The 15,282-nt window shown below is 36.1% G+C and overlaps 1 protein-coding gene across 1 annotated transcript in view; it reads right to left on the bottom strand.

Moving 5' to 3' along the window:
• MOSPD2 (motile sperm domain containing 2) overlaps positions 1-15,282 on the bottom strand; it is a 32,838-nt gene that overhangs the window by 17,232 nt on the left and 324 nt on the right. Inside the window, exons 2-6 of the mRNA XM_021409916.1 lie at positions 15,211-15,274; positions 7,011-7,166; positions 6,199-6,285; positions 3,848-4,002; positions 1,148-1,208 (exon numbers count right to left, since the gene is read on the bottom strand). Of these exons, the coding sequence (XP_021265591.1) occupies positions 1,148-1,208; positions 3,848-4,002; positions 6,199-6,285; positions 7,011-7,166; positions 15,211-15,274 (523 nt within the window). The remainder of the gene's footprint in view (positions 1-1,147; positions 1,209-3,847; positions 4,003-6,198; positions 6,286-7,010; positions 7,167-15,210; positions 15,275-15,282) is intronic.

Below are 15,282 nucleotides of genomic sequence, written 5' to 3' on the forward strand. Positions count from 1 at the left end.
GCAAGGAAGTAAACACGACAATTTGTTTATAGCATGTAAAAACCAACATCTATTACTATAGAAAGACAGTAGGTGTTTAAGTGGAAGACTTAAGAATATGGTAAAGTTCCACAATTTAGAGACTTCTCTGGCTCACTAATTTTCTGACATACTGCTACTAGTAAGTAATTATAAAAAATAAAGCAGGGAAAGATAAGAATTTATCCTGATCTAGAAAACTGCTTAATGGAAAAGAAAAAAAGGTTAACTAGTATATTCAGCATCTCTTCTTCCCAAACAATTAGCAAGAATCTCTGCAAGCCTACACTTGTTCTCAGTCTTCCTTGTGTTAGAAGACTGAAAAGTTAGCACTTGGACTCAGAAACATCCCCAAATATTATTCTCAAACATCAAAAAATAAAAACATTATGTTGTACTTCAGTCAAAGATCAAACTTTTGGCAGCAAATTGAAATCTAATCTTCAAAGTTTTAACAGTTGACTGTTACAGAGCTTCAAAATTCACAGATAGTTTCATATAACATTTGTAACTCACAATGAGCTTGCTAAAATGATTCAGTATTCATCTATCCATACAAAATTAGCAGGCACGTATGGACATTTTTTCCAAGTGCACACACAAACATGCCTTAATCCTGTTCTGAGGAAGCCCACCACGGCTACTGAAGATTTTATGTAGTCAGTATTCTTTTATTCCCTGAAGACTCTTAAAGGACACCAACTGTCATACAAGTTTCCAAATCTTTCCAGATAACAAGGAACTAAGGGATGAAAAAGTTAATTCAATTCTATGTGCATAAATAAATACAAAACAAATTCTTTGTGTGTCATAAAAAGCCAGCCAATTTTGGATGTATTGTAAATAAACTTCAGATTTAAAGTTGTGCTGATTCTTATGAGCACAGACATTCTGAATCTATAGTCTCAAAATGTCCCATGCAGTTAAGCTTTACCTAAAAAAAATCCAATCTTCTGTTATGGTCAAAACACTAACTTCTGAGGACAAATCTTTCATTTATTTCTGAAAACTAGATAAAGTGCATGCAAAAATACTTAAAAAAAATAACACTCCTCCATCACTTTTGGTATTCTTAAATGCTCTTGTTGTACAAGACTATGATGTTTAATATCTAGCTTACAATACTTACTAAGGAAGTTTGGATAATAGTCTGTAAAACAGTTGACAATAAAACGAACAAAGTCCAAGTCCTAGAATAAAAACAGAGTAAATAATGTAAATCAAAACATTAGAATACAAGCTTAATTAAGATAAAACATTTGAGTAGTCCAAGACAATAAATATCTTTTTAGTCTTCTGTACTCCAGTTTTACACATATTACAAACATTATCCAAATTCTCTGTGCAATTCTTTGTACCTTGTCAAATTTTTGCAGGATTATGGTCAAATAAGCTTAGCTTTATGATGTAACAAAGCAGTTAACAGACTTCTTATCAACATAATAAATTAATTGTCTAAACTACCACAGAGTATCAACAAAACTCAAGGTGTACAGGAAACACAGAGGAAAAATAAACTTTAAGCACTAGAGAAGCTTGACAGATTACTTTCAAAGCCTTATGAGTCAAAGCTAAACACAATGAAATTTCTATTGAATAACTTAAATGTTCAACATCTAACTGCAGTCAGAATCTACCAGAGAAGTTACAGGCAGAGACAGCACGCAACAAAGTTGCTTATGTACCACCCATTTTAAGGATGCTCCCATCCAATGAGAAACAGGGCAGAAACAGTGCAAATGAGTCACTGCTATTACAGCAGGATTTTGTGATGGTAACATAGCAAAAGGCAAAAAAGACATGGTACGAAACAGATACATACGACACTGTGAGGAATACCTTTCTACAATACTTTGGTGAGGTGGAAAACTGTAAGTGCTTATATTTTCCCCAGTATTTATAACAGAAATGACCACTACTACAAAGGAGACGTCCAGAGGCAGAATAAAATGTATTATTGATAGAGGACCTAAAAGCTTCTCACAAGAACAGTAAAATGCCATGGAGAACTGACTTCTGAAGTGATATAAACACATTACTACATTTACAGATAAAGCAATAAAAAACTGTAAAGAGGACTGTCAACAAACTAAAGCCTCATTAGTAGCTTCAGTAATTATAAAGTAACTGAAAGCTCAGATACCTCTGGAGGCAAAAGATAGCGTTCTGCAGAAGTATTTATCTCAACTGGTAGTTGCTTGTACCAAAACAGTATCCATCACTTAACAGCATAAACACAGTGATAGATTTCCAAGGAATGATTAGAGTCTCCTGTGCATTAACAAGCACACTGCTCTTATTTCTGCTGGGTACCCAGAAGCAATACTATCAGCTATAAGGAGGTTGGATCCATTACCTTGATGAAAGTCCACAAATAAGAATTTAGATGTGAAGAGGCAATTTAATAACCACATCAGCTCTAGTTACCTGAAATGCTGCAACAAGGCATGAACTATCAGAATTACTTGACTGCATACCAATGAGAGTAGCTGACATACTAGACAAGACTGTATCAACAATGGAACAAACAAATGAAACATGCTCTGGAAAATAGATTAAAACCTCAAGCTCTTGAAGGACAGAATTTATCAAATACTCAATGTGGCTACCAGGCTACTAATTGACATTAAAAAATCCCTAGCAAAATGAGACTGTGCAATGGAAGACTTATGAACAGCACTCACTGACACTGTCTCTAGGAGCCTCAAAAACAATGGAAAGAAGTTCAATTTGTGGAGTATACTCTGAAGTAAAAAAAAAATAAAGGAGCCTGTAATTTTTTTTTAAAACATAAGGGAAATAATATACTCTTGTGTTTTTGTTATATAAAAGAACACACTGCTCCACTATTATCTTTAGGGTATGGATAGATAGTCACAGGTAAAAACACCAACTCAAATTGCAAGACTGAACTATCCCATACCTTATTTGTAAAACTGTCTTAAATGTTTGTGGCCCTAAATTGCATGACTGCAAGGTCCTAATGCAATACTGGGTTTTGCTCATTTTATCAGGCATTTCTACCACATAAACAAGAAAAGGAAGATGACATTCAATCAAATGATAGGCAAGATCTTTAACTTACAATCTAAAATAGCTGAGATTCTTAAAGTGCGTTCTAGAAGACCGACTGCTCTGTTGAATTCAGCTGAAGAGAACAACACAGAACTCCACAAGCAGTTACTCAAGTGTCATTTTCAGGACAGATCATCATTCTCAAAGACCTCAACTATTCTATCTACAGGCCCGAGTACTTCACCATTACTCTATTTTTTCCAACCCTCGCTCTTGACAGATTTTGCTTTGTTAAAAAAAAAGAAATGAAGCCTGAACAACTGAGGACGAAGCAGCAACTATATTCACAATAAAAGAGGGCCCAGCCTATCGCCTTCTGGGTGCTTAGAAAATTAAGTTCCACTACTGTCATCTGTAACAATTCGCAAACCAAGCTGGTAAGTAACTAATGCACAGGAATCAGTTTGGCTCAGCCATTTACCAAATTAAAAGTTTTCAGTGTGGTGCATTAAATATGATGTTATATGCAGGAGCACATAATATTAAACAAATTTTATTATGTAATAAAGAACTTCAGAAATTGCTTATGTTGTGGGAACAAGTCCTACGTATTACTGCCATGAGCAACTGCAATGTTACTTAGGTTTAAAGGACTGCACAGAGAATCCTCTTCTACTATGGAGTAACACAGAATCGCAGCAGCTGGAAGGTTCCTCAAGAGATCATCAAGTCCAACTCCCTTGCTAAAGCAGGTACCCTAAATAGGTCAAATAATTCAGAAAACAAGCAGAAGAAAAACCAATAAAATACTTACTATGTGACTGATTCCAGTTTCAGCCATGTCAAATACCACTGTTAAGGGCTTTCCATGGTCTCTCTTGGCATAGTGTTCTAGCCAGAAAGCTACGAGTTTCTTTTTATCAAGTTGCTGTTTTTGATCTCTTACATGAAGTTTCACTTTGAACCAAACTAGCAAGAAGAAAGGAAAAAGAAGCACACACACACACAAAAAAACAATGAAACAAGGAAGCAAAATTAACAGAAAAATTAACAGAAAACATTTTTTTAATACATGGATGCACTGTGAAATTTACCACTGCTATCATGTAGTCCTCAGCAATCGTGATCTGTATGTATTCTGAGTATTGTGGTTGACATTTACACTTCTTTTCCTGCTTAAATTTTCTATACTTTTGAATTTGGCATGTTCTGAACAAAACTATACACACATTATTGTAACATTACATAAAAAAGAAACAGATCTTCCTAAAGTAAAATCAAGGAATCCAGAAGATGAGTAACATCACTTAAATAAAAGCCTGATATTTATTCTTCTAGAATAAGAAATGAGTCACACAGAGACAAGTTTCTCTTGTAAGAAGCAGATTTCCAAGTAACAGACATCATAAAAACAGCTGAAACCAAATGACTAGTTATACAATAGAGTGATAGAAGTATTCAAGGGGTCCAACATGAAGAACATTCACCTTCGGTACCTCTTGAACAGAAAAATAAACAAGTCCTGGAAATAACTGTAGATGCACTAACATTTTTCTCCCTGAAATCTAGTAAAGTTTTACTTAAAGTAATATTTTTTTTCCTAACAATGTCTTTTACTTCCTTAAGTTCATTCTATGAATTGCATGGAAGAAAGTTTTCCACTTCATGTACAATTTTTTTTTCCAAGTGTAATGTATTAACTGGATTCTCTATCACAGAAAGATACTCTATTCAAAACAGAACTCTCATGAAAGTAACCTACTATTCTCACAGAATTTCTGTGTAGTTCAAAATACCTACTTGTTGTAATAATGAAAATTGAGCATATTGCACAAGAAACATTTCTCAAGTGCTAATTAACCAGTAACCCTTATCTACTACACAATCTGAATTTGCTTGCTGAGATATTCTTAACCAATAACATTCCTAGAAGAAACATTTGGGGGTGGGAAATTGAGACATTAATTATCAATGACAATAAAATAAAAAACTGTTATTCAGTGATCTGACTTGTATATTCTTGACATGAAACAGTTCCACAGTTCTCAGTCCAACCACTAAAATAAGTTGTCTTATTACTTCAGTTTCCAATCTCACCAAATTGAATCAACTAGTATAATCATGTTCAGCTTTTTAAGTAAATACTACAAAAATATATCACCACTTATCTTTGATTAGTTACCTTGGGAGGCTCTAAGAAAATCATGAAGCATAACAACATCACTGTTGATCATAAAGCACTCATAACTCACAAGGATAAGAAAGTACTTGATGAAATAGAGCCCTAGAATAGAAATTGTACTTTTTTGGTCACCGTATTGTTAGAAAAGTAGCAGGTTTGTGCTTCAACCTCAGTCATTTTTAGGAGACTGGACTGCTAATCTATTTTTGTAGGGGAGAAATAGCTTTGGTAGAAGAAGAAAAAGCACAATATCAGATTTGAAGATTTATTTTCCTCCCATCCTTGGTTCAAGTTTGTTGCTTGGATAGTCTAATTGGTGATTTCTCTTAAGTCTTTTTTTTTTCCTTAAGTAGTTTTTAAGGTTATTTATTTTTAACTGCATGAGATCCTGTATCAAATTCATTAACAGAAAATTATATGGCCTGTCTACCACACAATAAAACTCAGGAGTATTTCAGGAAATATTTACTGTTTCTCCATGCATCTTACTCCTTATTTCTCATTAATCATACAATTCAGGAGTTCATCTTTCAAGAGTTTTCAGCTGCTCACAGTATTACTGAACATTCCTATATCATAAGAACACAAAAAAATCTGCAAACCACTGCAAGTATGTGAGAATGTGGGCTGTCAGAAAAGCAACGGTAAATAAAGCACTGAAATTCTCAACACTTACTCTACTCATACATGCACTACAGCAGATACAGAAATAATGTATTTCAACAGAGAAGATAACAACTTCCTCGGTAATTAGGATTAAATGTTAATGATTCTTGAAAATTGCTGAAAAAGTTTGCTTATTTCACTTCTGTAATCCAAAGAGATACTGAAAGTCATCAACTTCCAATCACTTTTAGTAAAGACAGTTGTCAATACCTACCTCCTTCTAGTTTTAAATCATTTATTTTCCAAAACAGATGCTGCAAAAATGCTGAGGAAAAAAAAGTAATAAAGGACGACTGATTATGCTTTGTGTAACTTACATAATTTATAGCCTTCTTTATCATATCCATGCAGAAAGAGAGCACCACTTTCAAACAACCATTTTGGAAGGACAGATTCGGTCAAGTCTGCAAAGCCAAATGAAAGATTATTAATCTTATTACTGAAATAATCACATTTCTGCTAAAAATGCAGAAATCCATCAACAAAATACAAAAGTGTCTTTGTAAGCAGCCTTACGAGGCATTTGCAAACTTAATACAAAAACTGAGCTAATATGAGAACTTTACTATCTTCTTCCTCTCAAGCTGCACAGTAGGATTTAGGTAGAGATACCAGTAAGACTTAGAATTAAAAAATAATACTGAAAATGTTTAGTTTTAGGCCCATACCTACAGCCCTCCTCGCTCTATCCTTTCTTAATTCAGACTGCACATTCTTGTAAAGTTCATCTTCAGAACACTCTCACAAAACAAAAATCACACCTATTCTACCTAGAGTATCAAGCCATTGTTGCCGGTAGGAAAACATAAGAGACCTAAATGTTATTTAAATTTATTATCATTTTGAGGTCAACTTCAGTGAATACACAAAAAAACCCAGAAGATAGCTACTTACTTTCTTCCCCTTGCAATATACATATGGAAGTAGTTAGATGGTAAAAGCAGCAAAGTTTTTTTTTTTTTTTAATTTATTTTTCTAAACTGGGTTAAAAAAAGTTACTGCTTAGCACTCCATGGTATTTATGCAATCTTTAAGAGCAAGAAGCTTAAAGAAACTAGAGACAGAAGTTAGATGTAGTTCAACAGGAAAGCAACATACACCATCACATGAATTATATAACATCGCTTACCATTAACAGCATATTCTTTTCTCCACTGAAAACTTTCGTCAATCATCTTTAATGTATCATCCACAACATCATGACGCCAAATCAGGTAATTTTCAACCCATTTATCATCTTGCTGAAGTCTTTCCACATCTCTAGAATCGTACTTATCTGATTTATCTAGCAAACAAAACAACTACTGTAAGAATATAGCATTTGCAATGAATATATGAAAAGGAGATTTGTAACGTTTCAATACTACTAAATATTCTAAATATAAAGGATTTCTTTCAATCTCATAACTTAGCAGACAAGTTTTCAATTAATCTCTTACGCTTCTATCTACTGTGAAGACATTTAGAAACATTACTGGATTGCTCTCACTAGAAAAATAATCTGCGATTCTTATTCAAATTAAAAAACATTAGAAATCAAGAAGATAAGGGAGAGGAGGGAGGGAAGTACAGTTTTCCAAAGATAAAAACAAGCTTCTCTAGTTAACACATAAGCAGGCATAGAGTCTAAGAATTTGTGTACTGGTGGTTACCTATATATCAAGAATTAGTAGTTCAAGCTTGTGCTGTTTAATTTACAGGCATCAGCATGACAGACCAAGAAGTGTCAGAACAGATATAAAAATGACTATTTTTGACTGTGCTTCATATATCATTACATTAGATATTTTCTTTAAAAAGATTACCTATTTTATACTTGGCATAGTTTATTACCTTAGTGAAAACAAGGTACACAACTCTAGAACAGTTCAAATCCTCAAGCCTCATACTCATATCACATTAACAACTAGACAACAGGTTAACATGCTTTATGAAGTACTTAAGATGAAACAGAACCTGCTGCTACTCCTTGCTTTAGTATTACTACTTATCCCCAGCTTGGTTTTTGTTGTTGCTCTTATGTTTTTTTAAACCGGAAAGTTTGTTAAAAAATGCCGAAGCGAATCTACTTTTATTGTAGATATACTTAAAGAACACCACCTCAGTTTTCTGAGCAGTGTTCCTCTTTCTCCACACAGTCTGGATTATTGGAACGTAAACAAAGCAAGAGCAACACAAACAGGCTTCTGAAGGCAACAAACACTGATGAGCATCTCTTTGTTGATCACCAAAACATACAAGCTCTTTTAATTATTCACTTGAACTGGTCAGTGATTTGCCCCGTTCATGTTTAGGGTGAGAAATTTTAAGAATGGCTCTTTATTAGATGTTACTTTTGCACATATTTGAAAACTGCTCCTCAGCAGCAATCCATTCTAAGTAACTACTTTTAAGCACAGCCATCACAATAGAATTAAGTATTTATAATTGCTAGTGGATGGCTTAGGGACACCTACTTCAATCAGAAACCTTTACTCAGAGGAAGATGCTAGGAAAAGCACAGCACTACATTCTGCTAATATTTTTAGTTGCACTGAGCTACACGTAAAGATATCACCTACTTTAATGATATTTTAATTTATGTTCTCAGTTTCACGCCACGCAATCAATTTAAAATATAAGGATATGTAAGAATTTTAAAGGCATCCATCTGCTCAGATTGAAGCTGCATTTCCCCCAGCGCACCCCTTCGCATCTAACTGCTTTTCACATACATTACTGTCTCAGTTTCCTCTTCTTCATTATGTTTCAACTTTTTTGCTTCTCTTGACCCTATTGCACCACCTTACCTTGTTCCCTAGCCAAACCTAGAGTCAAATCCCACTTCCTTAGTTCCCTTCCTGCCCGTCAGCCTCTCACCCATTAAAAGCTCTTTCTCTGATCATTTCCATAATCACATCAGACAGCTTACTCCCTGTATTCTGACTAAGCACAGGTCTGAGTACCCAACACGTGAAAGACTGAAATGCTGTTCAACTTCTCTGTGGATCTAGGTCAGCCACAGGCAGAAAAAGTCACAAGGATTTTACATATTTAGTTCTGCAAAGTCTAAACTGCTCATTTGAAATTTTATTATTCCTGAAGTAATTTACGATTTGGACAGTTTTGCCTGAGAAAGACTAACAGTATCTAGTTTCAAGTTAGAATAAAAAAATAATAACAGAGAGAACAGAGGTGACCTGCAGAAACCAACCTCTGCTCACACCACGGCTATTTTGCTAGTTCAATCAGGTCACTAAATCAAGTTTTGAAAAGTCAAAAAGGTAGAAAGACTCCACATCATCTTCTGGTGTAACATGCATTCAATCCAAATCCGCTTCAAAGATACTACGATATACAGTAACTAAGATGGCAGATCCACAGTGAACTGCAGTAAAGGAAGTACTGGCTTCTCTTAGCTTTGGTGCATCAGCTATCCCTCTGCCATGGGCTTATTCAATATGCCATGCTGGCTGTCCGTACCATTTATGACTACTCATAGCCACAGTGAACTAGGGCTTTGAAATACTAAACACTTAGCTCACATCAGCATCACATGTCTGGTGCAGTAGCTTACAACTAAGGATGACTGCTATTAATAACCAAAACGCTCGTCCAAGACCCATTCCATAAACTCTATTTGTAAAAGGGTAAGTATTGTGTAAATAAAGAACAAAGCACACGCACTACAAAGCAGAAACTAAAAGGATTCACACGGTTTTCTAAGGCTCTTTCTGCACTCATTATATATTTGGGAGCACAACTGCCTAAAGAATAACAGAACAGTGCATCTTGTACCAAATAATAATTTAAATATGTCTGCACATTATGTGGAAGGTGCCTCAGAATACTCATTTATGGGCCACTAACAGATTTTCCCCAACTCTGAACTTAAATTTTTATTTTTCAGTATTATCTAACTTAATCCATGCTTTACAAAAACAAAAGAGAAAGAGGAATGTAGAAACCATTGCACACAAACTTTTAAAATCAAAAGGTAAAGAAAGCTGGATTGAGAGAAAGCAGAAAAATGAGTTCCCTCCCACCCTCTTCAGCAACTAAACTCAACAAGGTGGCACACAGTATGAATTTAACTCCAAAACAAGAGCAACCAGTCAAATTCTGCCTCCACATGCACTTGTAGAACACCTTTAATTCAATCAGGGAAGCACAGCAAGACTTGATAGAACAACACGAGCACTGACTACTGTTTTGACCTTACCTGATTTATCCAATTCTTGCTACAAAATAAAATTTAGAATGAGATCGTGAACGCAAAATAAAAATGTAGTATATTACGCATGAAACAGTGATTTGAAGTCATTCCAGTAATCCAGTCATTGAAAGTACATCGATATAAGGGAGGGATTCCTCTTCAAATCTGCGCACTGCCCATAACTCTATAAGCATTTGGAAACTTATTTTCAAACAATGCTGTGAAAGAATCAGAATGCTTCTGAATTAATCATGCAACATTTAAATGCAGTTTAAGAGCAAAAAGATGGACTAGATCCCACATACAACTTTTAAGGTTTCAAGCTTCATCATCTTATTTAACCTTTTTTAAAAGACAGCGACTTAAAACTACTTCCATTTCCTCATTGAACATTTGAGGTAAGAGGAGAGAAGAAAAACTCATTCTGGCCAGCCATTTCTTCCCACTACTCAGCTTCCTTTTTTCTTGTTTAAGTGAAGGGTTCTGATTTACATTATTTGTTAGGGACACATCCTGCTCTATTAATAGGTGTTGTCTTCAAGTTGAGAAAACTAAGGTGAAACCATGATTCAATTATCTTCCAAGACAGAAGACTCTATACTACTACTACTACTACAACACAAAACCACTCAGAAACAAACTCCAAAAATCACTTAAAACCAAGCAAACAAGTTCCTCCACAACATTCTCCTTTTATTTTTTGTATGTCAGTTTCATCTGCATTACCAGGAGAAAAAACTGCATAATGTTTTCTTCAAGCATTTTTAGGAGAAGTAATAAATTCCACAAGATTCAAAAAGAACAGAAAAAATACAAGACTGGAAAATATGAGACTGGAAAAGATACAGTACAGTTAAGTTCCATACTAAGATATACCAAGGAAGTTAATAATTTACAGTCTCTAATAATGATTCCTCCCTTTGGGAAGAACTCTATCTAGAAAAGATTTTACAGAATAAAAGTCATATATAAAGCTAAGAAGTAGGGACTTCACCTAAATACCTACAAAAAAACCAAAAAAACAAAAAACAACACTTCGTTATACAAAAGAATTGGAATAAGCAATTTCTCAGATCATGTAAAGATTAAACAAGCCTTTCAGTTTAACTAACACTGTTCTAAATGATATTTCAGTCAAGAAGTCTTGTGTCTGAAACTGTCGTAATTATTCCTCTGGCCATGGCCAGGAAGAGGAAACCCACTGTAATTGACTTCTAACATGTTAAGTACTTTAACAATTGAAGGCACATATCTGTGTGGTTAAGTGAGGAAATTTGGAAGGCTGAAAGCAGTTTAAGAATGTCTGTAGCCATACAAGGACAGGGATGAGGAAAACAAAATCGCTTCCTCCCAATAAGGAGCTGTCCCAATTCAACAAAATGAAAGTACAAGATATAAATAAAATAACTGCCTCCAAAAGAGACAATAAGTTTAAACTTTTGCTGAAAGTGTACAGTCTCAGTAATTATAAAATTCGCTTTCAATAGGAAGGTCAAACATCAATATCACAGCTTTCTACACAGGTTGGCTAACCTGTCCATACAAGTTTCCTGTCTTACCCTTCCAAGACTTCTCAGTCTTAAAGCCAAGAATCTCTGAAAACAAATTTTTCAGAGCATAAACAAAGAAAAGAATGTATTCCAAACAACAGCCTAACAGTTTTCAACAAGTTGTATCACCATGCTGTTTTGAGGATGGCACATACACTTAAAACTGTATTTTTCCTGAAAATTAAGCTTTATTTGAAGTAAAAACGAAGAGGATGCAAATAGGGAGGGAAAAGGAATACAGACAAAAAAGAAATACGCAAAAAGAAGAGTGGAAAAACAGGCTTCTTGACTGAAAAAACTACCAAGATTTTATTACAATTTCTGTCAAACATTAAAATGGAAATAGTCCAGGAATAAAAAGTAGTTTCAGAAATCCTCTAACTAGTGAAATCCACCGAAGAATGAGACAAGATTGTTTGCTAGAAAACACTGCCAGTACCAGTCAGTACTGAACAATAATCTGTTTCCATTGTTCCCATCAATGCCCAGATCATTTACATTTATCAGCTCTCACAAAGAATACAAACAGATGGAAGAGAAATCAGGCCCCGAACTGCCAGAAAAAGGCGCTGTCCAGCTACCACAGACAGCACTAAGAGGAACTTTCACATGCTGAAATGCAAGGGCTTTAATTACTAGGAAAAACATTCTTCACATGCTTTGGAGTTTTGTCTTCCAAATACAGACAAAATTCACCATGGATAACAGAAAAACACACACAATCATGTAACAGAAGTTCTCAGTTAACATAACGTACTGTTCTGAAGTAAGATTCACAGTGGCCAAGTTTTCCTTCTAGATCCCCCTCAAAGGGCACATGAGTTCAACAATGTCAGCAAGAAATTTCCCATGCAAACTTCATGGAGATGAGCCAGTACGGCTCTTGTACACTGTTTTCCAAACTGTACCTGACTATTAAAAGGATTCTTTGACTTAGTCACACAGATGTGACAGCTGTTTAATCCAGGAAATGGATTTCTAGTGCTTTTATGCGAAAATGGCAATTTTCAAGGTAGAATGGGAGAAGTCAATACTGTAGTGTGTAATTTGGTAGTAACTTTTACGTGAGATATTCCTACATGTATTACTTCTGGCAGTTAATATTAGACTTTTTCTGAAACAGCTGTAAACTTCAGCATACTCTGCGTTAATCTAAAACAATGTACACTGCCAATAAATGACTTCAACCAAAATGAGGATTCCAAAAGGCCCTTTAACTTTTCATTTCACAACAATACATATTACTACAAATCACCATGGTGCACGTGTCCGTTAGAAAATCCCCTTGCATGAGGGGAATCCCACAACTACCAGTTTCATGAGGCGACTCTTTCCCATTATAATGCAATTACTAAGTCTCAAGAATAATCAGGACCACTGCTTTCTTCAGTGGGAGAATAAAACAGTTGAAGCCGCAACCTCCTAGAAATACAAGTGTCCTGAAAATTTTGCTCAACACTCGCAGCTCATCTGTAAATGGAATTAGGTTCACTCTATAGAGGCTCACAATTCTACAACTACAGCTTTCTGTGAAAGTATCAGTTTCTCAGTGTACTTTGACAGTGCCTTTACTTTTTCAAGGAGACTAAAACTGCTGAATATCAAGCGATCATTTCCACCTTTATAACCCAGAAACTTGCAGATACCCAAGCCCCCTCCCGCTTCTTTTCAACTAGGAGGAAAGATAAAAAAAATAACATATCTAGTTTAGAACATAGTAAAGGTAGAAGGACCGAAACCACACTAAAACCTTGTGGTTTTCACACTTTAAGTGGGTGTGACAACATTAATTTGCTTGTGGCATTCCTAAATTTTAGGTAGGGATCTAAAAAAAAAATTAATCCTATTTTCTTGGAAGGGCTAAGATCCTTACACCACAACCCAAAAAAGGGCTTATGAGAAAGCACATGTTCAAAACACTGCAGAGAGGATTATAGTTTCCCATGCAACAGTAACATGTTATTTTAAGGACTCTAACAACCAGTCCAACAGAGGTTTCATTACAGCTACAGTAGTTCGTGGAGTTACAGGTTTCTAATGGGTAACTAGAGCTAAGATGCAACACTCCCTTTCAGCAGCAAATGTCTCAAAGCAGTTGAAGGCTAAGTAGCTTCTTCTTAAGACAGGGCTGGAGCACTACTATGAAGACAGGCTGAGGGAGCTAGGCTTGTTCAGCTTGGAGATTGAGAAGGCTCCAGGGAGAGTTCACTGGATGTCTTTTGGTATTTGAGGGGAGATTATGAACAGGAGGGAGACTGATTTTTTTTTTACATGGGCTTATAGTGATAGAACAAGGGAGAGTGGCTTCAAGCTAAAAGAGCGGAAGTTCAGGTTAGGCATTAGGAAGAAATTCTTTACTCAGAGGGCAGTGAGGTTCTGGCACAGCTGCCCAGAGAAGCTGTGGTGCCCCAGCCCTGAAGGAGCTCAAGGCCAGGTTGGATGTGGCCCTGGGCAGCCTGAGCTGGTGGGGGGCAGCCCTGCCCACAGCAGGGGTTGGGGCTGGGTGGGTTTCAGGTCCCTTCCAACCCAAGCCATTCCATTACTCTATGATAAAACAAACAAGCAAACAAAAACCCAGAAAATTAACAGCAAGTGTAACTCTAGAGTAATAGATACATCTACTATAAAAAAAAAAACCACACACAAAACCAATGAACTGGAAACATCAGTAACAAAATGAATTTATAGTTTAAGATAATTTGTCATTGTTTCTTCATTGTCTTGAGTTTTATGACTACCAACGAAAACTTTAATCACATAGAGATATGAAAAGGTAGAATAAACTCACTCCATCCTTCAAGGCGCTATTCTAATAATGCTATCATGCAATAGCTAAACAATAGCCCATCATTTCTTTATGATTATTTGCAGGGCAAGCATACAAAACAAAGTCACGCTACACTTAAGACCCTCTAAAAGTTATAAAGATAAGTGCTGTAGCCAACTACAGAGAACTCACAGGTGCGTGTAGCCCTTATATAAAAGCAGTAAGTAACTCTAATAACTACGATGAGGGACATCAATGCAAAGCAGATGTTTGCAGAATTGAGGCTTACGTTACAGGAGAGATACATGCAACTCCTGAACTACTGGGTTATTAGGGTATTTGCATTAGAAATTAGTAAGAGCATGTTTTTAATAGAAAACCTTTATACACTCATAATAAGGTGTTCTGCTTGCTCCAGCTGTTAGCATACCGTACTACTATATAGTTTTCTATCATAAGCAATGCAAATCAAGCTGGAATTGAAATGAAAGCTCCCCAGGCTGCCTGCCATTCCCCTTCTCCTAAGGCTCCCTAGTACCTTTCATTTACAAGCCCAAAAGCTTTCCAGCTTCAGAAGAGGGCCATACAAATAGCACAGCTTCAATTAGGGACAGGGTGAATCTGAAGCGCAAGCAGCTCCAGAAAAACAACTCCTTCTGTGGTCACACCCGGTGAGGACAGCGCATTTCCCCTATTTCCAATGGCCAAGCACACCAACACCTGCAGACGAGTCACGAAGAGGCAGAGCCGTGCCCCGACACCCCCTGCAACACCAGAGAGAGCCCCAGAAGGCAGCACCAAGAGCTCGGGCGCTCACCTGGCAGGTACTCCGCCTCGAAGCGCCGCCTCGTCTCGGCGATCAGCGCGGCCTTGTCCTGGCGCTGCAAAC

Source organism: Numida meleagris, chromosome 1 (assembly GCF_002078875.1).
Source record: "Numida meleagris isolate 19003 breed g44 Domestic line chromosome 1, NumMel1.0, whole genome shotgun sequence".
NCBI lineage: Eukaryota > Metazoa > Chordata > Aves > Galliformes > Numididae > Numida > Numida meleagris.